The sequence below is a fragment of the Callithrix jacchus genome, chromosome 3 (assembly GCF_049354715.1).
Source record: "Callithrix jacchus isolate 240 chromosome 3, calJac240_pri, whole genome shotgun sequence".
NCBI lineage: Eukaryota > Metazoa > Chordata > Mammalia > Primates > Cebidae > Callithrix > Callithrix jacchus.
The window spans coordinates 125,793,356-125,821,353 of record NC_133504.1 but is presented as its reverse complement, the minus strand read 5'-3'; the positions used below and the strand labels follow the sequence as shown (position 1 = coordinate 125,821,353).

Here is a 27,998-nt window from a genome sequence, read left to right as displayed (position 1 = left end):
TTGTCCTAATGCTGTTCCTCCCCTAGACCCCCATGCCCTGCTATCCTTTCCCTCCCCCTTTGCCCCTGACAGGTCCTGGTGTGTGATGTTCCCCTCCCTGTGTCCATGTGTTCTCATTTTTCAACACCCACTTATGAGTTACAGCATGCAGTGTTTGGTTTTCTGTTCTTGTGTCAGTTTGCTGAGAATGATCATTTCCAGCTCTATCCATGTGTCTGCAAAGAACATGAGCTCATCATTTTTATGGCTGCATAGTATTCCATGGTGTATATGTACCACATTTTCTTTATCTAGTCTATCATTGATGGGCATTTGGGTTGGTTCCAAGTCTTTGCTATTGTAAACAGTGCTGCAATAAACATATTTGTGCATGTCTTTATAATACAATGATTTATAATCATTTAGGTATATACCCCTTAATAAGATTGCTGGGTCAAATGGTATTTGTAGTTTTTGAAGAATTGCCACCATCTTCCACAATGGTTGACCTAATTTACACTCCCACCAACAGTGTGAAAGTGTTCCTATTTCTCCACATCCTCTCCAGCATCTGTGGTCTCCTGATTTTTTAATGATCCCCATTCTAACTGGCATGAAATGGTATTTCATTGTGGTTTTGATTTGCATTTCTCTAATGATCAGTGATGATGAGGATTTTTTTCATATGTTTGTTGGCTGCATAAATGTCTCCTTTTTGAGAAGAGTCTGTTTATATCCTTCACTCACTTTTTGATAGGGTTTTTTTTCCTTGTAAATTTGCTTAAGTTCTTTGTATATTTGGGATATCAGCCATTTGTCAGATGGGTAGATTGCAAAAAGTTTTTCCCATTCTGTTGGTTGCCATAAACTCTAATGATAGTTTCCTTTGCTGTGCATAAGCTCTTTAGTTTAATTAGATCCCATTTGTCTATTTTGGCTTTTGTTGCCATTGCTTTTGGTGTTTTAGTCATGAAGTATTTGTCCATGCCTAAGTCCTCAATGGTATTGCCTAGGTTTTCTTCTAGGGTTTTTATGGTGTTAGGTCTTAGGATTAAATCTTTAATTCATCTGGAGTTGATTTTTGTATAAAGTGAAAGTAAGGGACCCAGATTCAGCTTTCTGCATATGGCTAGCCAGTTTTCCCAACACCACTTATTAAATAGGGAATCCTTTCCCCATTGCTTGTTTTTGTCAGGTTTGTCAAACGTCAGATTGTTGACATGTGTGGCATTATTTTGGAGTCATCTGCTCTGTTCCATTGGTCTATATCTCTGTTTTGGTACTAGTACCATACTGTTTTGATTACTGTGGCATTGTAGTATAGTTTGAAGTCAGGTAGCATGATGCCTCCTGGTTTTTATTTTTTTGCTTAGGATTGTCTTATCAATGTGGGCTCTTTTTTGGTTTCATATGAAATCTAAAGTAGTTTTTTCTAATTCTGTGAGAATTCACTCATGCTCATGGGTAGGAAGAACCAAACCTGGCTAATTTTTATGTTTTTAGTAGAGATGGAGTTTCACTATGTTGGTCACACTGTTCTTGAACTCCTGACCTCATGTGATCCACCTGCCTTGGCCTCCCAAAGTGCTGGGATAGGAAGATTTCTTAACTATCCCAAACCTATTCTCATTCTCTGCTCTCCGTGCTTGTGTATTACAATTGTTTTAAATTAAATGGACTCAATTTTTATCTCTAAATGTGTGTGTAAGCACAACCATATTATCTTCAAAGTGGAGAAAGACTTTACCACCGCTTTCTTCTCTAGTTGAGAATTCACAGCAATGTGTGAGCTTAACAATTTTGCAGATTGATAATAATAGAAAAATTTAGAGCAAATGGGCAAAGAAAAGAGACAAATAGAATTTACTCAGAGAAAATTTTGAAGTACAGTTTAATTAGATTGCTAGTGGATGAATGTGGCAGAAAATAAGCACTTCCTGAAGCTGAAACTCTGAGATATTTTTAAATAAAATTTTAGATTTCAAGCTGGAATAGAAGTTGATCATCATCTAATGAGGAAAGGTTTGACTCTTTTAAAGGTTTTGAAAGGCTAAGCTAAGAAGTAAATGAGCTTTAACAGATGTGGCATTCTAAGCATCATTCATGGACTCTATATCCCTACATCACTGCAATGCTATCATTGATAAAAATAATTGTTGTCTCTTATTTCCATCAACTTTTGTAACAGACACAGCTGGACTAATAATCTAGGTTTCTGATTGTTCTGTTCTAATAGTATTTGCCTATGTTGCCAAAATTGATTTCTACAATTTGTTTAGCATCAGATACTAGATTTCCAGCCCTATAGTTATTTTGTTTTTCAGGTTAACTACCATGTAAATCCTGTAATTTACAAGCCACAGATTAGCGTTATATTTGCCTTATATAGCTTTATCAATTTTTCTTCTACATACTAAAATGTGGATGCTTTTCTGAGTCCCTGAGCCACACGTAAAGTAAGAAAAAAAACAAAAGGAAGGCAGCGGTTGGCTGAAGGCAGTCAATATAATAGAAGTACTACTGGCTATGCTCTTTTTTCTTCACTACTGTCTTCTAAATGTAACAGCTCTGTTTTACGTCTCTTCTGTTTATACATACTTATCAATGAGATTGTTCTTAATGAGTAATTTTGAATTCTTCCACTATTCATCAAATATGTGGATCAGAATAATTCCAGTGTGCAGAGCATGAGAATTGCATTAGCTCACTTGAGTATGTGTTTGCACACTGAGAAGGCTCAGTGCTCCCTCCCTGCCATTGGTCCTCCTTTTGACCATCTTAGTTGCCATAAGACTGGTCATATAGCTTTGCCTTAATGGTGTCAGGAGCTCACTAGTATCCAGTGCCCTCAATCCCTATAAAATAGATATAAAAGTCCACTATTTGCCTTATAGCCATTAGAAACATCTTTACTAAGTATTTTTTATCAAAATGGGAAAAACAAAGTTAGTTCCCAGTTTTCGCAAATATGCTTAACCCATTTTTTAAAATGTGCCAAGCCTGTTCCTTAGCATAATATTTTCATGTTAAGTTTATGTCACTTAACATAAGGACAGACTTCTTATACAGTGTAACTTTTATATATTATTCATTTTTTTTTAAAAAAAGGATAGTTTTTCTAATTTATGTCACATCAAAATTAGAATAGGTATTATTCAATAAGAATACCTCTCTGTTCTTTATGATTTCATATTTGGCATAAGTCAGCAAATATAAACTAGATTTGAAATAACTATGAGTATAAGAAAAAGAAAATCAGCCAGGGAATTAAAATATAATAGTAAAATAACGACAAATAAAATGCCTAAATTTATTGTCTACCCAATCACTGATATGATGCTAAAAATTTTAAAATGTATTATCTGGTTTATCTTCATGCAGTGTTATGAAGTAGGCACAGTTTTTACCTTCATTTTGTAGGTGAGAAAATCGGTGTTAGGATTTTATTCAAAGCAGTTTGATTCAGGAATCCATTTGTTAATAACCACACATCATTATGACAAGTAGTTTTTTAAGTGTGATACATTTGGGTTTATTATACTTTTATCTTTTCTGATAAGGCTTTGATAGGATATCAATGTCCTATTCTGGTTGGGGTGATTCCTGGGTACAAAATATAGTTCGAATGATTGGGATCTAGTATTTGATAGCACAACAGGGAGACTAAAGTCAACAATAATTTATTGTATATTTAAAAATACCTAAAAAGTATAAGTTCATAACACAAAGAAAGGATGAATGTTTGAGGTGATGAAGACCCCATTTATGCTGATGTGAATAATATCCATTATATGCCTGTATCAACATATCTCATTTATGCCATAAATATATACACCTACTATGTACCTTAAAAATTAAAAAAAAAAAAGTTACAACAGTCTATGGCTTAACCTGTTTGGAAAAAAAAAAAAAGAGAACCAAGCCAGTGACTGGATATTGGCCACAGGAGTTGGAGAAATAGGGTGAGAATAATAATATAGGAAGAGGCTATGTAGCATCAGCTAGAATACTGAAATGGAAAAAAAGGGATTTGAAACATGAACATCAGTCACTAACTCAAGAATTCAAATTGAACAGCTTGTAGAAAACCTCTAAAATGTGATCAAATTAATAAATTTTGTGATGCTGGTATGGGGAGTGTCTCTTAATAGAAAATAGAGAAAAACTATGTAAACTCATGTATGAATTAATAGAATCCTACCTTTAACAGCTCTTTGCATCAGTAAGTCTTAACCTACCCCAATAAAAAGAGAACATGTAACTTGGTTTTTAGAGAGTGTTCACTAGGTGTGGGAAGTTTCATTTAGTTTTTACATGAGAACTAAGAATATTTGCTTACTTGTTGGTAGGTTTTACTTTGAGCATGGAACATATGTTTAAGACAGCAAAAGGCACTTTAAGCTATTAATAAAGTTAAGTGACATAAACTTAACAAGAAAATAGTTTGCTAAGGAACAGGCTTGACGTATTAAAAAAAAAATAGGTTCCTGGGATTCATCTAATATATAGGAGAGGCTTTTGTGTAATAGAATCAAGTTTACCATACACAGGTAAATTCAATTTAAAGTTTATATTTATTAGCTGAAACTTTCCAGGATCCCTGAGGTGACTTAAAATGCAAACCGTATTCACCTCCAGATCTGAAAGAATGTGTTAACATCTCAGTGTTTTATCTATGCTCAAGTAGATTTCTGCCCTGTCATATTCAGAGGTAGTATCACATGCTTCCTGAAAAACTGGGCTGGGAGAAATGGACCCAAATGGACTCACTATATCCACAAGCACTAACTTCAAGGCATATGGGGCTATTTGCAATTTCTATAAATTACTACCTTTTTCCTTCCAACATGTCATACATTTACCTGTTCTTGCATTTACCTGGTAATACTTTCTCTTTTTTCTTCTGTGCTTCCATTACATTGTGACTTCCTTCTTTTGTTTAAAATCATTTAAAATAACTTTAAAATCTGCTCAAAACAGATTGTTCTCTCCTTTGCACTTCTTATAACAAGTGGGTGAAATGCAAAAATAATTAAGCTGTAATAAGAGGATACACAAAGAAAGAGATGGTGATAAAACATTGCACCTTAGAAAATAAAAGATTACTGTAGCTTAAGTACCGAAATTGAGGAAGTGGAATAAAACTAGGTGGACTAAATAGCCAGAAGTCAGGTCATAGAGCTAGAGTAATGAGTTTGAATTTTATTCTTAATACAGTGGAATGCCATTAATGTGCTTAAGCTGGGGCACATCTTAAACAATTACTTTGTTATGGGTTAAATACAATCAAGACTAGAAATGGTGCAACTCATAGTTCAAGTGAGAGCTGATGGCCACATAAACAAAGCTGTGGCGGTGGATGTAGAGCTAAACAGCTACATCTGAGATTTTGCTTTTCTGATGTCATAGATATGGTATGAAGATGGGAATGAAGGAAAGAATTTGATTTAACATCTAAGTTTTCCGACTTAAGTAACTGGGTAGAAGTGTTACCATTTCTTTGGAAGAAAGCAGGAGGTTGATTGGTGAGGACAGGTTTGGAAGCAATTAAGTCCTACTTGCATGTTCAGTTTGAGGTTCTTCTAAGATATCCAAGTGGAGATGTTAGATAGGCAGCTATAGACGGGTGAGAATGAATCTCAGAGAAATGATCTGAATTGGAGATAAAAATGAAGCTGACATTTTTTCTGCCTCTAGAGAATCTCTGAAGCCATAGAAAAGAAGTTTACTAAGAAGGAGAATATAGCAGGAGACAGTAACAGACCCAAGAATGTAAGCCTGAAGAACAACATTTTATGTTGGGCAGAAGAGGAGGAATCAGCAAATGAAAACAAGAAAGAGCAACTGATAGTTTCAGAAGAGAACTGGGAGGGCAGTTTCATAAGGAACAAGAGAGAAATAGTTCATATAGTAATGAACTGTGTTAAAATGCTGCTGCCATAATGCATAATGCGAGGGCAGCTAAATAGTCATTAGATTAGATAATATGGCAGCATGATGGTTGATTTTATGTGTTGACGTGGCTAGGCCAGGGGGTGTCTAGATATTTGCTCAAACATTGTTCTGGGTGTTTCTGTGAGAGTATTTTTGGATGAGAATAAATTGGTGGACTTTGAGGTAAGCAGATTGCCTTTCTGGTGTGACTGGGCTTCTTTCATTCAGTTGAAGGCCTGAATAGAACAAAAAGACCAGCTTCCCTCAGAAGACTGCCTTTGGCCTTCATCTGCAACATTGGCTCATCCATCCTGGCTCTATAGCAAACTGCTGTTGTCGTGGAAGTATAGTGTTGGATCTCCAGCCTGCCAGACCACCCTGCAGTTGGCCTTGCCAGCTTCCATCATTGTGCAAGCCAATTTCTTATAATGAATCTATTTCTCTGAAAAATGCTGACTAACACAGGATGTCACTGGGGACCTTTTTGACATGATCAATTTAAGAAGAGGATTGGGGTGGAAACAACGATAGTCAAGAAGAGAGACGAGCAATGAGGAAATGAAGACAATGTGTGGGCAATTCTGAGAGGTTTGTCTATAAAGAAGAGCAATGAAGTGATGAGCAGAAAAATAAGGTGATGAGCAGAAAAAGTTGCTGAGAATGTGGGATCAGGTAACTCTTTAGTATGAAAGACACTAAAAGGCATTTCTATGATAATAGTAGAGATAAGAAAGAAAGGCTAATGATTCAAGAGAAAAAGAAAAGAGAACCCTGGAGAATGTGGGAGTAGGTATAATCTAGATCACCAGTAGAAGAAGGAACCATTTCTCAAGGACACTAGAAGAGGAGAATTTGGTGGTGCACTAGTTTTAATAGTGTCCTCTAAGAATTCAACTGGAATCTAAGAATTTGACTTTATTTCGAAATAGGGTCTTTGCAGACATAATTAGTTAAAATAAGGTCATATTGTATTAGAGTAGACTCTAATCCAATGACTGTTGTCTTTATAAGAAGAGAAACAGAGACACAGACAGAGAAACACACAGGCGAATGCTATGTCAAAACAGGCATACATTAGAGTGATGCATCTGCAAGCAAGGAATGCCAAGGATTGCTGGTGACCACCAGCAAGCAGAAACTAGAAAATAGGCAGGGAAAAAGACTACTTCTTAGAGATCATGGCCTGAAGTAAGACACAGGGTGAGATCACTGAAGTAGGGAGTTCTGAGAGAACTCTTATAATGGAGAGACCAAGACGTGGGAAGAATTGTCAGTGAGGATATTAACACCACCAAGAATTATTGCAGTACTGATGGAGACAGCAATGATGAGTCATTCTCCAAGAACAGTTAGTAGTGTGTTGAGAGGGCAGTTGGAGGAAGTACAAAGATGACTGAAGCAAGAGGAGTATATATTCACAGCAGGTGTTTTATAGTAGAGGAGGCTAAAATAACCTGGCAGCAGCAATGAGGTCCTTCTAGGACCTGATTGATATTAGAACCTGATCTACTTCTAGGCCCTGTGATACAAAGCCTTGTGAAAGATAGTAACCAGCACCCACCTGAGAGACATGGGAGAAGCAGTGTTTTCAATGGAGAGGCAGGTGTCAGACAGATGAGAAGGTGGAGAGAAGCCGCACAGATGAGGTTGAGCATGCAGGTGTTCTGCGTGGTACACTTTGGATGATGAGTATCTAGACAAATGTCAAGCATACATTCCTGGGGGATAAATCCTAGATTTTTAAATGTAGTATAATAGCTAGAAGATATTTGGCCCTGAGGTGTGTGAAAATGCAGTAGAGTTCACTCTGGAAATGCCTGACTTCTTGGACCTATAATTCACCTTCACTGTCTTCTGACCCATGGAGTACTTCAAGTGCTACTTTAGGATTTTAAACAGCTTGATAGGAAATAGGTAGATAGCAGAGAGAACCCAGGGTGAAGAAAGCAAAAACATAAATAAATATTTATAGACATGCCTCAGGTTTTCTAAAGCTTTTTAAAGAAATTATTGCTCATTATAGCTATGATCAGCTACTTATGGATTTTGAGTAACTTAACTGTGAATCTCCCCTTCCCTTTCCCTTTCCCTTCCCTTTTCCTTCCCATCTTCCCCTTCCCTTTTCCTCCCCTCCCCTCCCCTTCCCTCCCCCTCCCTTCCATTCCCTTCCCACTTATTTTAAGACAGAGTTTTGCTCTGTCACTCAGGCCGCAGTACAGTGGCAGGATCTCAGCTCACTACAACCCTCCCCCTCCATGCCCACCCAGGTTCGAGCAATTCTTGGGCCTCAGCCACCTGAGTAGCTGGGACTGAAGGTGCATGCCACCATGCCTGGCTAATTTTTCTATTTTTTACTACAGATGGGGTTTCACCATGTTAGCCAGGCTGGGAATTACAGGCATGAACCACCACACCTGGCCTGTAATCATGAATTTCAAAAAGGCTTTTTAATACCTATAGTGTTAAAAGTTAATCTATGTTTAGCTTTAAGTCATTGCCAAGCTTAGAATATTGTTACAAACTTTGAAATCTTTTCACCGGCTTATAAATTATCCAATATATTCTTAAAGCTCAAAATACATTCATGAAATAATGAAGGAATAAACTCTAAGGAATGCCTGTGTTAAATTTAATGAGAATATTTTTGAATAATAAAGGGCTAAGCTAACTATAAGAGAGTACCTTGGAAAGTTTTTATTTTCCTTTTCAATTAAGAATATTCATATGGCATATCTGACTTGGAAAGGTAAATGTTTTATATTATAATGTTAATTACTGATTCAAATGGAAAAGCCAATGGGCATGGCTTTAGACTGTTCTTCAGAGAGGCTCTACTAGAAACATCAGCTTCAGTTCAGTCATACAATGCACAGTCATGACTCATTTCATTAATGCCAAAGTTGGGTGTCTAATTGTTTCCCTGTACATGATGACAAATATGTGTGCTATTTCTTCTATTAAATGTCTCTGCCTTTAAAGGATGTATGTTATATAGTGGTGATGTGTGTGAATGCATAAATCTTTTCTTTAGGTACCTATGTAGTTAAGAAGAGATATAGTGCATTGACATTTAGTCAGATGATTCAAGTAGAATTTGTGCCAAAACAAGAAGAAGGGGCCACAAGCCAAGGAATATGGGAAGCTGCTAGAACCCAGAAAAGACAAAGAAATGAATTCTCCACTGGAGCCTCCAGAAGAGAATGCAGCCTTACTGACACTTTAATTTTCGCCCAGTAGGACCTGTGTTAGACCTACAGAACTGTAGGATAATACTTGTATTGTTTCAGCCACAAAGTTTATGGTGATTTGTTACCACAACAATGGAAAACTAACACAAAGATTCATGGGTGACTCCATAGTTTGATTCTGAGATGCTGGAAGAAATGAAAATTCTGGATGAAGCAGATTGAGGACCAGGCCAGTAAAGTGGAAAAAACAGGAGTCCAAATTTGGATGTCTTAGGCTAAATTTCTACTAGTCATTCAAGTAGAAATGTCAAGTAAGTAGTTATAAATATGAGTCTGGAATTCAGGGGAACATATGGGCTAGAGAAATACATTTGGGAGTTTTCAGCCAATAGAGAGTATTTAAAGACAGGAGACTAGATAAGATTACTACACTTTCTCGCTGCATTTGGAAATTTCTGCCAGGCTACAATATAAATTTTAAATTGTTTCTCTTCCAATCACCCTGACTCTAGCCATGTGTAAGTGACTACAGCAGTATAGATTCTTTTCTTTTTCATCTAGTAGTTTAAGAACTCTAATAATGCGATCAAAATAAAGGTTGTAAGCTTCCGTGTAATATGGGAACTAGGTTTCTTAACTATTTTATTAATAGTTTGCCTCTTGGAGATAACCTCAATGGAAGTTTAGAAGCTAGTTGTCCTTGGCCAGGCAAATCTACTTTCTTCTTGTAAGAAGAAGAAAGCACCACATGGAAAAGTGAAAACAACAGGAGATGAAAGAAAGCTGAGTCTATTGTGATGAATGGGTAAGAAATTATTTGTTTGTCTATTCAACAAATATCTACTAAGAGTACAAGACTCTGGGCATACAAAGATAGAGAAATTGTCCTTTCTTTTCTCTAAAACCAAATTCACAAGGATAGTAGAGGAGAAAGGAATTCATTTTATAGGGGCTTAAGAGGATGTGGGACAAGAAGGATTAAAAAATAAAACAGAAATATCTAGGATAAGATTTGTGAGTAAGACCCCAAAGAAAGGGAGACAATTAGAAGGCAATTATGATAGTTTCAGATGAAGCCTAGTGTGAACTAGGCAGAGACAACAGGACAAAAAAGAGGGAACAGAGGCAAGAGACATTTTAGCAGTGAAATAAACAGGACAAGGACAAGGGAACTGATTATATACACAGAGTAAAAGACAAAGAGAAGGATGATAGTGAAAAAGTATGGTTGGTTCTCAGCAAGGCTGAGTTTAATGAGGAATACAGAACATAGGACCAAGAACTAGGCTTCTTGGAAGGGTGGTAATCACTTGGCTTTTAGAAATGCTGAAGTACAGTTGTGATGGCAGAAGTAAGATGTTCAGCAGACATGTGTTTATAGTTTGGTACAGATGTGAAGGCTTATACATGGAGATTTAGATTTAACTTTATAAGAGATCATGAAAAATGGAGGAGCCAGACAGTGGGACTGAGAATGAGGGGTCAGAGAGTGTTTCCTTGGATGTCCTACAAGGTCCCATCTGACATATAAATTATATAATACTGTACAATGGCAAAATCTATAATATAAAAATATTTAAAATTAAAACAATTGTAATAGTATCCTTAAAAATACATTTTTCGGTGCATGAGCTCATTTGATTTACACTAGAAGTCTGTCAGATCATACTTTCATTCAACTTTGTAGATGAGGAAACTACGTACTAAAGAGAAAAGTCCTACAGTTCATGAATGGAAGGCAGGATTTAAATCCAAGTTGCATGAGACCAAATCCTGGGTTCTTTTCACCAAGGCCATGTGATGCTGGAGACAATCTGGGACGAGTAAAGGCCACGAGATTCTGTGTGGTTTCTCACCTCTTGCTTCTCTTTCGTGTTCCCTTATTCACCCCGTCAAACACTCATAGCCACCTCACTGTCCTTGTTGCTGTTCCTTGCACTTGCCAGACATATTCCACTTTAGGGCCTTTGCACTGGATGCTCCTTTTCTCCTGGAATGTTCTTCCTCAGAGATTGTAGAGACAATTTTCTTGCTTCAAGGTTTTCCTGTTTTCACTCTCTAAAGCATTTCTACCACTATTCTACTCAGAAATGTACTATACTCTTCTTGATCACTTTTTAACATATTTGTAACAAAGCCATGCATGATGATTGTTTGCTGTGTTTCCTCCGCTACAGTGTACACTCCAAGAGGATAGCAGGAATTTTTATTATTTTCTCACTACTGTATTCTTTTTTTTAATTTTCTTTAAGGCTAGTCAAGTGAAGCAGTGGGAGTGGAGAAAGAACAAAGAAATCTGTAACTGGTTGTGATCAATTAGTCTCACTACTGTTTTCTAAGCACCTAGAATGCAGCCTGGCACAAAATCAGCACACAGTAAAATTTTGTTGAATCCATGAATTTTCTGAGTGAGAAGGAGCAATTAGGAATGACTTTTGAGAGTGCTGCTTCTGTTGTGTGCTTGGGGCAGAATACAGGCTGCATGGGCCCCAGAGTGAATGCTGGTAAGGGTGGGAAAGAGAAGAGGCAGAGAAAGTCAGTGCCTTGAGAAGTTTGGTGGTGAAGTAAGGAGATCAGAAAGTGGGTCATGAAGCAGAAGCAGAGTCGAGCAAAAGTTTGATCCTTCCCTGTATGACAAGGCAGACCTGCACCTGCTTGTATGTTTAATAAATCTGTGTAAGAAAACACTAAAGATTCAAGACAGGAGGACAAATAGGAAAGGAAGAAAATAATAGACCTGGCTATATGGCTAAATAAACTTATTTGTCCAGATCACTCACATCATTCAAGAGCATTTCTTATGGGCGTGAAAATCCAGAGCAAAAGCAGATAAAATCAGAGTGGCTGCTGCTTCTGATACCTGGTGCTCCATGTTAGCAATGTTGTGGAAATTCACTGAAGCATTCCACTAGAGGCTGTGTTGCTATCTCCACACACCAGGTGACATCTGAGATATAAAAGTAAGGATTGCCATGCCCGCCTCCAATCAAAACCAGAATATTATTTAATACATTCCATTATTTTGGACAGGTCTTCTGAAAAGGCTAGAGAAATGTAATTCATCCCAGTTGCCAATACATACAAATGAAGTTGTCCCTAGCATATAGCTGCATACATTCCTGGGTAATATGGTGGTTGCAGTAGGTTCATTTGGAAGTGCAAAGGACTTCACTCATGGACCTTCACATTTACTCTGTCAATATGCACACTTCGGCTCTCTGGTTTAGGATGATCACACAGATACTTGTTGATCTTGGGATAACTGACTTCCCTTTCATCGGAGTCTTATTTTTACGGAATAGATGCATCCTGGATATGGGAGAAAAAATGAACTGAAAGTTGGAATACTAATCTCATTTCTAATTCCAGTTGTATCCAAATTCACAAAAGAGATTTTGGATGCATCACCTTTTGGTCCTAATCCTATTCCTGCGAAAGGAAGAGTGCTAGACTAGATATTATCTAAAGATCTTTTCTGGGTCAACACTAGCTAGTTCCAGCTTCTGTCAAGTAAGTTAACAAAGACAGAAAAAGCCTGAAAACAGAAGGGATATTACAGTCATAACTCCAAGAAATCTGTTTTAGCAGCAGAGTTTTTACAGAATGTAAGAATTATAGTTACAAAGTTTGTACAATGGGAAGGGTACAGTTCTAGGTATAATGAAGAATATAAAAGAAATAGATTTTCTTTGTCCAGGGACAAAATGTATATCGTTTAATTACAATTAGAGGGTATATATTAGCCCTTCTTCCCTTGGCGTATAAGACCCAGAGTCCCTTCTCTAGGTCCCAGAGAAAGTCTGTCATCAAGAGAAGAGGATGGACGTGGTTGCAGCAAGTCTGAGGACAATCTTGTAGTTCATGATGCCACCATAGAAAAAACAGTTGGCTTAATCTTTGGAGTTAGTTGCCAGGTTGTGCCTATTAAGAAAAACCTGTTGCATTATATACATAGTTCATATAACTCTCTGCTTATATTCTTGTGTTCCACATTCTTTTGGACACATGGGATACGTTTGGGCAGAAAGGACTTTGTGAAAATCGTTACCTTGGCTTAAAATATTCAAGTTGAATCTTTTGAACTTTGTTGATTATCCATCAAAAGATAAAATGTTTAAAAATAAATATTCTGGAGAAGATAACAATTGCAAACTTTTACCAAACACTTAATGTCTAGACCATGAGATACTGTGTTTATTATTTTTCTAGAATTCTCAATTTTTTTTTGCTCAAATAGCATTATGAAGTATGTACTGTTATCCTCATTTTGCATATAAAACAAGTGAAGCTTAGTCACATTAAGTAACTCCTCCAAGTCACCATTAGTTAACTTTAAAACCAGGAGGTAAACCAGCAGTCTGATTTTAGTGCTCACACTCTTAACCAGAGTATCATAACGTCTTGAAAAGTTTAGAAAGATTGTCATTTTATTACAGGAATAGAAAGCAGACCTACTGGTTCTGTATCTTCCAACATGAGAAGTTTGTTTTTACCTTGAACTACTGGTGGAGTATCTTCTTGTATAAGTCTCCAAATGTCTCATCTGAGAGAGTTGTTCTTTGTGTAAATGTATTTGTAATTTTTGTACCATTTGTTTATTCAATAGCAGATTGCAGAAGAGCTTTGTTATTTAGGTTTCCACTGGACAGGACAGTAAGATTGGTGATATGTGTGTAACACTGAGCTGTGAATAATCGCTCTCTTCTGTGACAGGCTAATTTGGGGTTTTGGGTAGATTAAACAAATGGACCAAAACAACACTACCCAGTCCCAGGCTAATTGTTAACAATCCAGTGGTTGAAAGCAAATCAACAGTTTCCTTGAAACTATGAATTGGCTGCTAAACAGCCTTTCCAAGCAACAGTTTTAATGCAGTAACTTTAGTTTGTTGCCACAAAATAGATGATCAATATTTAGGCACCTGCCAATTTACCAGGGAAGAGAGTTGCAAAAGTAATTCTAATTTTTAGGTAAACTTAATGACAATTTTGCAGAACTTATAGCACCTGGTTGTCTTTTAGAATTTATATTTTTATGCCAAATTTATTTTATTATGCTTTTTTTAGTAGGCAGTATTGTGGTGAATTTTAAAATTTTGTCTCTAGCTATACATGAACTATCTCAACGTATCTGGGCCCAAAGTGGATATTTCTAATATTAATTGATGTGTTGAGATAATATCTGTGCACTCTAAGGTGATTTCTATATTTTACTGCATTTCAAGCAGTTTTGTTTATTTTTGAGACGGAGTTTTGCTCTGTCACACAGGCTGGAATGCAATGTCAGGATCTCAGCTCACTGTAACCTCTACTTCCTGAGTTCAAGTGATTCTCCCATCTCAGCTTCCTGAGTAGCTGGGAACACAGGCACCTGCCATAATGCCCAGCTAATTTTTGAATTTTTGAAGAGACGGTTTCACCATGTTGGCCAGGCTAGTCTTGAACTCGGTGATCTATCCTTCTCAGCCTCCCAAAGTGCTGGGATTATAGGCATAAGCCACCACATCTGGCCATTTAAGCAGTTTTAACAGTCCTTTTTCTTTATTTAATACTTCTTCAGTTTATTCATGTTTTCATCACTTTTCATGACTTTTTTCTTTTATATCCCTTAAATAGCTTCTTCATGAAGAAAATGCAAGATATGTATAATGACTTTTGTTATTTAATATTTCTACAAGGTCTATTGATGTAAATATATGAGAAGCACATTTTATTTGCTAATAGTTTGGGACATTATACATTATTGCACCATTGATACCTTTTCAGAAATACATAATTAATGTTAGTTACCTTAGTTTTATTATGTATTGCTTGCAAAGGGAGAATGGACATAATTAGCGAAAATTCTTCAAAATCAGTGATTGGAAATCATTTCTAAGATAATCCTACCCATTTTTAAAGCTAAATTGTTTGTCTTTAAATTCCTGGATCCCTGTTGTTTACCACCATTAATAAGACATAGTGACCATAATTTAAACTAGCTGTGGACCTAGAGGAATGCTGTGATTCAGTTATATAATGAAGATGATCATGATGAGGACAAGGACAATGAATTAATATAAATACTTAATATTTACTGTTAGCTATCATGTATTAGGCCGTATGCTAACAGCTTTATTACTATCATCTCATTTCTCATAGCAATCACACAATAATGTATGACAGTTTCACCTCCCACTGACAGATGAGGAAATGAAAACTTACTGAGGTTACCCTAGGCCATTCAGGTATGAAGACAACCCTGAGTCTGTCTGCCTCTGCAGTTCAAACTGGAACTACTGCACTATAGTATCTCCCTGTGACATGGCAAAAGGCCTTCCACTGTGATGGCTTCTTCCTCCCCAAACTCCTGAGTCTTGAGTAATGTGTTCCCGCCAATTCTCAGGTAATGAAGATTCAAAATTGATGGAACGTTTTTATTTAAAAATCACTCAGAGGTTGAGGATTTTAAAAACAGAAGCTCCCCATTTCATTCAGCATGATTGCCATTTTTCCTTATCTTCTTCATAGTTCTGAGACAGATTTAACCAAAAGCCACCTCCTGCAGCCTATTTTTGTTTTCTTATTTTTTATTTTTTAATAATGTTTTATTCTTTTAAAAATATTGTAATACCCTGATGTGGAAAAAGGAGACAGTCACTAGAGTCTTTCAAGCAAGTACAAGTAGCAAATAAATTTGATGCTATTTCACGGTGTAGGAGGAAATAACACATTTCCATTACCCCATGATGAATCTAATGATAAAATCTAGATAGAGCCAGATCAATATTTTATTAATATTTTTATTGCTATGTGCTCCCAATACAACGAACAGCATCAGTAGTGTACACTTTGATAAAAAGGAATTTTTAGCTTAGTAGAAAAGAAAGCTCAAAGGTCAGAAGTATAATGAATATGTACATCTTTTTGGAAACTGTTGGTGTGACCATCTTTATCTTCCCCTGTGGATGAGATGTATGCACACACAAGTAAACTAGAGAGATTTTATTCTACGGGAATTAAAAAAAAAAGAGAGAGACTTAAGGCTCAGGGATTGTTTTACTATCTGGAATTCGACTAATTTGACTTTCAAAATTCTTGCACCAAGTAGCAGCAATTCTTTAGAGGTATAGAGTCAACAGGTTAAGCTGTTAGTTTACAATGATTAAAATGCAAAAGTTCTTGCACATTCTATCCTTTGAGAGGTTAATAGATCTACATTTTAGTTTGCATAAGATATTTTTAGACAGCTCAGGTACTGACCTCAAAATCATTATGCTGATAACACTTATATATCTCCTCTCATTTATGTGTAATTAATAAAGCATTTATGTTTCTAATTCACAATTTCATTGAACAGCTAGCTGAGTCCATACAATTTAATGTTTCCTTGAAGGGGAATAAGTCATCAACATAATAACTACTAAAAATGCAAGATGTTTGCATAACATCACACTTATTCAGTTTTAGCTTTTGAGTTGGCTGCAGTAGTTTGCTTAATGGTCTTTTCTATGCACAGAACAAAGCAGGCATCTCTAATTGTGTCTCTCTAGTTTACCAAAATATGTAATTGATATTAGTGTAAATATTTAGTACATAAAAATACTATCAAGAAAAAATCAACTTTTAATAAATATCTTCGGTTCTGAATTCTATGTACAAGTACTTTACATCTACTCCCTGGAGAGAGCATTTCTGGCTTTGCTGTGAGTAAGGTGACCATTGACATAAATTATAAGGACAATATTGCAGTCAGATGCATTGTGGTTGTGAACATTTGAACATGAACCACTGGAAAATAAATATCTTAACCATCAACAAATGCATTCTTGAACATGTCTTCAAAGTCCCACACCTCTTCTATACTCAAATGGCAATTCTAGACTGATGATACTTTTCTCAGCTACCAACATACAAATAAGTTATCCCAAAACTTGTTTCTTTGTGATTATTACAGTACATTGAGTATAACTGTATCTGTCAACAATGGGAAAATTAAAAAAAAAAAACACGCACACACAAAAACAAAGGACACCTGAATGGTGTCTACTGAGGTCCTGGTAAGAAGATTTCAGTTTTGTCTCACATAGATTCATTTACTATTCTTTGATCCCTGTGACCACAAGTGTCCTAAAACACCACTCCTTTAAATTATAAGTATAGAAGGCAATAGGTAAGCTGAGATCTGTATGTCTATAGCTTTTGTTTTTTTTCTTTTTCTCTAATTTACATATCACATTTTTGATTCATCAAAATCCTTTATATTGTCAGTAGCTGTAAGTAATTCTAACTTTTATCTTTTGTAATAATTCTGCTTTGAAAAATCAACCTATGGAATGGCAAACAAGGCAGTACTCAATGACAGGCACCTAGAACATCCAGAAATGTAATATAGTAAACAATCATTTGAGAACACCTCTCTTAAAATAATACTGATTTCTGCAATATACAGTATTTACACAACAGCTTCAAATTTGCTCATACAATATTTCTAATATAGATAAATAGGAATACAAGTCTAAGAATTCTTTGCTTCATACCCAAAATTTCTTGTTAAAGTGTAAACCATCTGATCTCTTTTATTTTTACTGTAATTTTTCTATAACTCTAAAGTCAGCTGATATGCACAATTGGTTCCAGTCCCTTTTCTGCTTCAGAGAGTGACCAACACAAACTTAGCAACATATTTTTCTTCTGTAATAATCTTTGGTGCTTTCTTCCAATGAATTCTGGTAAATGAGTCAATGCAAAACGAAAGGATGAAAGCAACTAGAAAGTGAGCCAGCACTTTCTGTTCTTCCACTTACTTACAGATAAAATTGGCTGACGATCTATAGAGATTTCCACTTTAAACAAGCATATGCACCTTGGGGAGAGGGAGGTTGTCCAGGTTTTCCTCTGGTTTCTAACCTTTTTGGTTCACTTTCTCATCTTCCTAAGGTGGATGATCTTGTCGGACGTCCACTGTCGATAATCTTTCCATCTTTCTTTGAGGTTCTTGCCTGAGAAGAAGCACCTATTGAATCACTGGCTGCAAGGAATGAAGCAGCAGCCATTTGTGATGATGAATTGAGGTGGCCTTTCTTGGTGGGTGGGGAGGATGATACGGAGACCAGTCTCACAGTCTTACTTCCTGCTTGCTGAGAACTCCTCTGGGGTAAATTAGCACCATCAGGTTTACTGTTTGGCCTGAAAGCAGCATATGCATTTGGAGCTCCCACTGAAGAAATGCTGCTTAAAGATTTCTTCTCTGCAGGAGTCTCTGAATGATAAGGAACCAAAGATGTAGGCATCACTAGAGATCGAGGGAGGTCACTAGGGTTAGAGATGACATCATGAGTTTCAGCAGCTTCTAGAAGGTACGGTGGTGGCAGGGTGCTGCTGCGCTTGCTACAGGACTCACAACATAACTTGTTATAACCTGGTATGGAGCAGTATCGTGCCAACACCTCCATCTGACAGAATATGGACTTGTCTCCCAAACATGGCTCATCTGCAAAAATCAAAAGAAAATAAATGAATACATGAATATAAACATTAAAAAGGAGGGAAAATTTTTTAAATTTTATGAATGTAAAAAGATTTAAGTGCAATCTGACACGAAAGGGAGTGATCCACATGAGCTTTGGCATTAAAAATATGAACATTAGAATGAATTCACTAAAATAAGTAGCTCTTTATCTACAAAGTCCTTGTGATGATCATCATTTTAATATTTCCACCAGAAGTCTTCAGACCACAGAGGGCGTTTTCTTCTCCAAGTACGAACATATACTTGACTTTAGAATGGGCAAAGAGAATTTATTTAACCTTGTGTTCAGATTTTTAGGATGCACGGAGGCATCTGTATTTTTATTTTATGGTATTTCTGACTTTCTCAGAGGGTGCTCCCTACATTGGTTAAAATGTGAAATCAAAATAAATACTAAACACTTATAAAAACAAAACAAATCTTAAAAAGGTATTCTCCAAAGAATAATCAAAATACCATCTTGATTTTTAAAAGAATTATCCAGTTTGACTGCAGTAGTTTCATGTTTAACATTAAATATTCTCAGATTATTTGTTATTTGAATGCACAACTTTGGGTAAAGTATGCTAGATTTCTTAGTAATAATTCATGGTTCTCACATTTAATTTTATTAAATTGACAGTTCTTTACATTTAAAGGATACTAAGTAACACTCATAAAATGTAATTTCATTGAATTGATAACACTTTATATTTAAAAAATAGTAAAGTAATTACTTATAAAACACTTGATAACAGCTAATGTAACACTTCTAAAATACTTGATTTTGCCTGTGTACATGTTATTTTTATTACTTTAAATTTTTATTGATTCCAGGTTACAAGAATTGAATTTCAGATAATCCAAATATTAAGCTCATAAAAATGCTAATTTGTGCATAGAGGTATAGCTTATGGAATAAAGACATATCCCATGTCTCTCTGATAACAGAACCAGTGCATACAGTAGCATCCCTGCAGATGTGCAACACAGAAACACTGATCCATGCCCAAATAATAAATGCAAAGAACTGTCAATTGTGGCATTTATGTCATAGAATCACTTAAAATTACAGTGTATTATTGGGTAATACTATATTGCTAAAAAAGAAACCTCTATATAACTTCCAAAAAACTGAAAAGTCCTTTTTCTAAAGTTTATAAAAAGAAAAAAGAGAGAGAGAGTCAGCTGGCAAGAGAGGACTAAAATTGCCAACTTTGAGCTGTAATACTATGTCCACTTCCCAAATTGTGAAATGACTCCTATGTACTTTACGTGTGCAAGTCTATTATATAGTATAATGTGTCTGAATACTTCATATAAGATAGTTCATCTAATTATGTTGTGAATGCCTTAGAATTATGTTAATGGTTTCACCTTGAATATTAATTCTTCTTCATGTGTGAATTACTTTTTCTTAAAACCTATGTTTTAAAATAAGAAAACGTCTTTTTTCTGTATGTGTCAGACTCTAGGACTTAGGAGGAGAGGACTTTATTAGAGCTCGTCCTCTTTTTCCTCTGTCTCCTTTTCCTTCTCTCCTCTGTTCGGAGGCCCCACTTGGAAGTATGACCTGTTTTCCCCGAGTTAGAGAAGGAGTACAACACAGATCTCCCATTTCTAAATGTAAGCACTTTGGCATTGCAGAGTCCTGTTCATAACCTGGGTTTCATTAGGGCCAGAATGTACTTTTGTGTAGAGGAGCAAAAGGGAGAGAGATTCTGAGAAATATATTTAAAAAAAGGAATACATTAACCTTATGGTAATTTGCCTACTGATAGACGGGAAGAGCTTACAGACAGAAAAGGAGTACAATCAAAATATGGAGTCACACGAAAAAAATCAATCATTTAAAAAAAAAATTAAGGAAACTTTTCAGACTTCTCACTCCACCCCCAAATCATAACAAGAGGTTCTGGAAAAGAGATTCACACATGGTCTCAAAAGGCCATTTGATTCTAATAGCAGTTTGAAAAAAAGTACTACTTATTTTACTTGAAATATGGTAGCAACATGCGACCTTTTAGAACTCTTAGAATTAGCATTTAGGCCTCAATTTCAGAACAACAAAACAACTAAAGGGGATATGAAATCACTAACATAGTTAAGCTATCTTATTAGCTCCTTGGTTTACATTAAAAATAATTTCTTCTGGCTAAAGAAGGAGAATCAAGTAAATTATTGCTGACCATTGGTCACATCTGTAGAAATACACAGCTATACCAGCTCTAAGATCAATAAAGCTTTCTCAGAAAGTGGTAGCTTCTAAACAGGAGTAACTACATAGGAATAAAGTGTTATGGTGACAATATATGTTAAAACTTCTGAGTAAAGTTTGTTCTTTTGGTTTTGGCTTGTACTTTGAGCTTTTACATACATCAATACTTCCCAAGGTAAAATGATTAAATATATAAGTCCTATGTCTCCCCCTCATGGTACAATATGTTCTTGCTATAATATATTTCAAATGAAAATTTATAATGAAATAATTTATAATGGTTAAAGACTTAAAGCCTGAAATTTCTTCAAAAACTAAGATATTTGATAAGATAGTGTCTTGCCAATTTTCTTGACAAAAAGAAAGCACCATCCACCATCCAGCAGATATCAATATTCAATCAATGTCTTTTATATTATACTTTAAGTTCCGGGGTATATGTACAGAATGTGCAGATTTGATACATAGGTATACATGTGCCATGGTGGCTTGCTGCATCCATCACCCCATCATCTACATTAGTTATTTCTCCTAATGCCATCCCTCCCCTATCTACCCATACCCTGCTATCCCTCCCCTAGCTCCCCATACCCCGACAGGTCCCGGTCTGTGACATTCCCCTCCCTGTGTCCATGTGTTCTCATTGTTTAACACCCACTTATGAGTGAGAACATGTGGTGTTTGGTTTTCTATTCTTGTGTCAGTTTGCTGAGAATGATGGTTTCCAGTTTTATCCATATCCCTGCAAAGGACATGAACTCATCATTTTTGATGGCTGCATAGTATTCCATGGTGTATATGTGCCACATTTTCTTTATCCAGTCTATCACTGATGGGCATTTGGGTTGGTTCCAAGTCTTTGTTATCGTAAATAGTGCTGAAATAAATATACATGTGCTTTTGTCTTTATAGTAGAATAATTTCTAATCCTCTGAGTATATACCCAGTAATGGGACTGCTGGGTCACATGATACTTCTATTTCCAGATCCTTGAGGAATTGCCAAACTGTCTTCCACAATGATTGACCTAATTTACACTCTCACCAACAGTGTAGAAGCATTCCTATTTCTCCACATCCTCTCCAGCATCTGTTGTCTGATTTTTTAATAATTGCCATTCTGACTGGCATCAGACGGTATCTCAGTGTGGTTTTGATTTGCATTTCTCTAATGACCAGTGAGGATAAGCTTTTTTTCATGTTTGTTGGCTGAATAAATGTCTTCTTTTGAGAATTCTCTGTCCACGTCCTTCGCCTGATTTTTGATGGGGTTGTTTGCTTTTTTCTCGTAAATTTAAGTTTCTTATAGATGCTAGATATTAGCCCTTTATGAGATGGAAAGATTGCGAAAATTTTTTCCCATTCTATTTGTTGCCAGCTCACTCTAATGATAGCTTCTTTTTCTGTGCAGATGCTCTTAACTTTAGTTAGATCCCATTTGTCTATTTTGGCTTTGGTTGCCATTGCTTTTGGTATTTTAGTCATGAAGTCCTTGCCTATGCCTATGTCCTGAATGGTATTGCCTTGGTTTTCTTCTAGGGTTTTTATGATGTTAGGTCTTAGGTTTAAATCTTTAATCCATCTGGAGTTAATTTTTGTATTAGGTGTAAGGAAGGGATCTAGTTTTAGCTTTCTGCATATGACTAGTCAGTTTTCCCAGCACCATTTATTAAACAGGAAATCCTTTCCCCTATTGCTTGCTTTTGTCAGGTTTGTCAAAGATCAGACAGTTGTAGATGTGTGGCATCATTTCTGAGGCCTCTGTTCTTTTCCATTGGTCTACATCTCTGTTTCAGTACCTGTACTATGCTATTTTGATTACTGTAGCCTTGTAGTATAAAGTCAGGTAGCATGATGCCTCCAGCTTGATTTTTTTTTTCTTTTTTTGCTTAGGATTATCTTGGATATGCAGGCTCTTTTTTGGTTCCACATGAAGCTTAAGGTAGTTTTTTTTCCAAATCTGTGAAAAAAGTCAATAGTAGCTTGATGGGGATAGCATTGAAGCTATAATTACTTTGGGTATTATATGGCCATTTTTCATGATACTGTTTCTTCCTAACTATGAGCATGGAATGTTTTTCCATCTGTTTGTGTTCTCTCTTATTTCCTTAAGCAGTGGTTATAGGTCCTTTGCATCCCTTGTAAGTTGTATTCCTAGGTATTTTATTCTCTTTGTAGCAGTTGTGAATGGGAGTTTACTCATGATTTGACTCTCTGTCTATGACTGGGGTATAGGAATACTTTTGATTTTTTCAGATTGATTTTGTATCCTGAGACTTTGCTGAAGTTGCTTATTACCTTAAGGAGATTTTGGACTGATACAATAGGTCTTCTAAATATACATTCATGTCGTCTGCAAATAGAGGCAATTTGACTTCGCATTTTGTAACTGAATATCCTTTATTTCTTTTTCTTGCCTGATTTCCCTGGCCAGAACTTCCAATAGTATGTTGAGTAGGAGTGGTGAGAGAGGGCATCCTTGTCTTTGCCAATTTTCAAAGGGAACGCTTCCAGTTTTTGCCCATTCAGTAGGATACTAGTTGTGGGTTTGTCATAAATAGCTCTTATTATTTTAAGATATGTTCTACTGATACCTAGTTTATTGGGAGATGTTAGCATCAAGGGCTGTTGAATTTTGTTGAAGGTCTTCTCTTCATCCATGGAGATAACCATGTGGTTTTCATCTTTGGTTCTGTTTATGTGATGGATTATGTTTATTGATTTGTGTATGTGGAATCTGCATTGCATCCCAGGGACTAAGCCAACTTGATCATGATGGAGAAGTTTTTTGATGTGCTCTTGGATTCAGTTTGCCAGTATTTTATTGAGGATTTTTGCATCAATGTTCATCATGGATACTGGCCTGAAATTTTCTTTTTTTGTTGTGTCTCTGCCAGGTTTGGTATCAGGATGATGCTGGTCTCATAAAATGAGTTAGGGAGGATTCCCTCTTTTTGTATTGTTTGTAACAGTTTCAGAAGGAATGAGAGCAGTTCCTCTTTGTACCTCTGGTAGAATTCAGCTATGAAACTGTCTGGTCCTGGACTTTTTTTGGTTGGTAGGCTATTCATTGCTGGCTCAATTTCAGATCTTCTTACTGGTGTATTCAAGGATTCAACTTCTTCCTGGTTTAGTCTTGTGAGGGTGTAAATGTCCAGGAATTTATCCATTTCTTCTAGATTTACTGGTTTACTTGCATAGAGATGTTTGTAGTATTATATGATGGTAGTTAGCATTTCTTTGCGATCAGTGGTAATATCACCTTTATCATTTTTTATTGCATATATTTGATTCTTCTCTCCTTTCTTCTCTATTAGTCTGGCTAGTGGTCTATTTTGTTGATCTTTTTAAAAACCAGCTCCTGGATTCATTGATTTTTTTTTGAAGGGTTTTGAGTCTTTATCTCCTTCAGTTCTGCTGTGATCTTAGTTATTTCTGGTCTTCTGCTGGCTTTTTAATTTGTTTGATCTTGCTCTTCTGGTTGTTTTTAATTGTGACTTTAGGATTTCAATTTTAGATCTTTCCTTGTTTCTCTTGTGGGTATTTAGTGCTGTAAATTTCCCTCTACACATTGCTTTAAATGTGTCCCAGAGATTCTCGTACATTGTGTCTTTGTTCTCACTGGTTTCAAAGACCATCTTTATTTCTGCCTTCATTTCATTATTTATCCAGTAGTCATTCAGGAGCAGGTTGTTCAGTTTCCATATAGTTGTGTGGTTTTGAGTGAGTTTCTATATATATCTATATATATAGCTATATATAGATATATATATAGATATATATATATAGATATATATATATATTTTTTTTTTTTAATTGCACTTTAGGTTCTGGGGTACATGTGCAGAACATGCAGGATTGCTGCATAGGTACATACATGGCAATGTGGTTTGCTGCCTCCATTCCCCCATCACCTATATCTTGCATCTTAATCCTGAGTTCTAATTTGATTGCACTGTGGTCTGTCCAGAGACTGTTATGATTTCCATTCTTTTGCATTTGCTGAGGAGTGTTTTACTTCCAATTATGTGGTCAATTTTAGAATAAGTGTGATGTGGTGCTGAGAAAAATGTATATTCTGTGGACCTGTGGTGGAGAGTTTTGTAGATGTCTATTAGGTCCACTTGATCTAGATCTGAGTTCAAATCCTGGATATACATGTTAATTTTCTGTCTTGTTGGTCTGTCTAATATTGACAGTGGAGTGTTAAAGTCTTCCACTATTATTGTGTGGGAGTCTAAGTCTCTTTCTAGGTCACTAAGAACTTGCTTTATGTATCTGGGTGCTCCTGTATTGGGTGTATATATATTTAGGATAGTTAGCTCCTCTTGTTGCACTGATCCCTTTACCATTATGTAATGCCCTTCTTTGTTTCTTTTGATCTTTGTTGGTTTAAAGTCTGTTTTATCAGAGACTAGGATTGTGACCCCTGCTTTTTCTTTTTTTTTGCTCTCCACTTGCTTGGCAAATCTTCCTCCATCCCTTTATTTTGAGCTTATGTGTGTCTTTGTGCATGAGATGGGTCTCCTCAATACAGCACACCAATGGGTCTTGACCCTTTATCCAATTTGCCAGTCTGTCTTTTGATTGGCATATTTAGCCCATTGACATTTAAGGTTAATAAGTTTTATGTGTGAATTTGATCCTGCCATTTTGATGCCTGCTGGTTGTTTTCCCCATTAGTTGATGCAGTTTCCTCATACTGTCGATGGTCTTTACATTTTGATATATTTTTGCAGTGGCTGGTACTCGTTGTTTTATGTTTAGCACTTCCTTCAGGAGCTCATGTAAGGCAGGCTTGGTGGTGATAAAATCTCTTAGCAGTTGCTTGTCTGTAAAGGATTTTATTTCTCCTTTGCTTATGAAGCTTAGTTTGTCTGGAAATGAAATTCTGGGTTGAAAATTCTTTTCTTTTAGGATGCGGAATATTGGCCCCAACACTTTTCTAGCTTGTATGGTTTCTGCCAAGAGATCCACTGTGAATCAGATGGACTTCCCTTTGTGGGTAACCCAACCTTTCTCTCTGGCTGCCCTTAGCATTTTTTCCTTCATTTCAACCCGGGTGAATCTGACAATTATGTGTTTTGGGTTGCTCTTCTCAAGTAGGATCTTTGTGGTGTTCTTTTATTCCTGAATTTGAATATTGCCCTCTCTTGCTAGGTTGGGGAAGTTCTCCTGAATAATTTGAAGAGTGTTTTCCAATTAGTTTTCATTCACTTCATCACTTTCAGGTATACCAATTTAACATAGATTTGGTCTTTTCACATAATCCCTTATTTCTTGGATGCTTTGTTCATTTCTTTTTACTCTTTTCTTTCTCTAATCTTGCCTTTTCACTTTATTTCATTGAGCTGATCTTCAATCTCTGATATCCTTTCTTCTGCTTGATTTGGCTATTGATACTTGTGTATTCTTCATGAACTTCTTGTGCTGTGTTTTTCAGCTCCATCAAGTGATTTATTTTCTTCTCTGTACTGGTTATTCTAGTTAGCATTTGGTCTAACCTTTCTTCAAGGTTCTTAGCTTCTTTGCATTGGGTTAGAACATGCTCCTTTAGCTCAGAGATGTTTGTTATCACCCACTTTCTGAAGCCTGCTTCTGTCAATTCATCAAACTCATTTTCCATCCAGTTTTCTTCCCTTGCTTGTAAGGAGTTGTGATCCCTTGGAGGAGAAGAGGTATTCTGTTTCCTGGAGACTTAAGCCTTTTTGCTCTGCTTTCTTCTCATCTTCAGGGATTTACCTACCTTTGTTCTTTGAAGTTGGTGACCTTTGGATGGGATCTCTGAGTGGACGTCCTGAGTCTTCTAATGCGCCAAAATAATGTCCAAATTTGTCATGGGCATGGATTTAGCAGAACTGCATTTAAGAGGCAGGTTGTGGTGGAGGGGGATTAGGAAGAGAAGAGAGGAGAAGAAAATATAAGATAAGGGAAGACAGAGTAAGACAGATGAGGGTGGCAAGAGAGAGACAGACTTGGGGACAGAAAATGAGATAGAAGGAGCTAGAAAGAGGAGAAAGAGACAGACACAAGGAGTAACAGATGGAGAATAAGGAGACAAAGTGGCTGGAAGAAGGAGAGGAAGAAGGTGGGTGCTATGGTCTGTGTTTACCCAAAATTCCCATGTTGAAACCTAATCCTCAAGGGGACGGTACTGACAGGGTGGGGCCTTTGGGAGGTGACTAGTCCTTAAGGGTGGAGCTCTTGTGAATGGAATTCATGCCTTATAAAAGAGGATCAAGGGAGCTCTCTGGCACCTTTTCACCGCATGCAGACAGAACAACAAGGCACCATCTAGGAAGCCTTCACCAGACACTAAATCTGCTAATGCCTCGATTTTGGACTTCCAGACTTTGGATCTCTGAGTAATAAAACTTTTTTTGTTTTTTTGTTTGTTTGTTTTTATAAATTACCCAGTCTCAAGTATTTTGTTACAACAGTTAGAACAGACTAAGGCAATGGAGGAGATAAGAGACAGGGAGAGAGAGAGAGGTGGGAGAGATGGAGAGACAGGGAGAGGAAGGGGAGGATAAAGAAACAGAAAGGGAGATGGTAGAGGGGAGGACACTGAGAAAGAGAAAACAGGGAGAGAAAGACAGACAGACACATGCAATAAAGAAGAGAGAGCCAGGAAGATGCAGGAGGAGAGAGATGAGAGGGAAAAAGAATGATGGGAGGTAGAGCCAGAGAGACTAGGAGAGGGAAAGGGTAGGAGAGCAAGAAGGAAGAGTAGGCCAGGCGCGGTGGCTCAAGCCTGTAATCCCAGCACTTTGGGAGGCTGAGGCGGGTGGATCATGAGGTCAAGAGATCGAGACCATCCTGGTCAACATGGTGAAACCCCATCTCTACTGAAAATATAAAAACTTAGCTGGGCGTGGTGAGGCGTGCCTGTAATCCCAGCTACTCAGGAGGCTGAGGCAGGAGAACTGCCTGAACCCAGGAGGTGCAGTGAGCCGATATCGCACCATTGCACTCCAGCCTGGGTAACAAAAGCGAAACTCTGTCTCAAAAAAAAAAAAAGGAAGAGTAAGGCCTAGAAAGCATGTGTGACTGACATACAGAAAGTGAGCCATATCCAGGCAGCAGGTAACAGCTCATCAAAGACACATCAAGACAGACCCCAAAAATAGGAGAGAGACAAAGGAAAGCAAATGGAGCACAGATGAGCGAGTACAGGACAGAGACAGATGT

General features: G+C 36.7%; 1 protein-coding gene across 10 annotated transcripts in view; it reads right to left on the bottom strand.

Moving 5' to 3' along the window:
* Positions 1 to 15,868: 15,868 nt before the first annotated feature.
* ADAMTS3 (ADAM metallopeptidase with thrombospondin type 1 motif 3) overlaps positions 15,869 to 27,998 on the bottom strand; it is a 292,251-nt gene continuing 280,121 nt past the window's right edge. For all 10 annotated transcript variants that reach the window (XM_035293568.3, XM_035293574.3, XM_035293570.3 and 7 more), the window contains one exon: positions 15,869 to 18,572. In XM_035293568.3, coding sequence (XP_035149459.1) covers positions 18,007 to 18,572 — 566 coding nt within the window. In that variant the 3' untranslated portion in view covers positions 15,869 to 18,006. The remainder of the gene's footprint in view (positions 18,573 to 27,998) is intronic.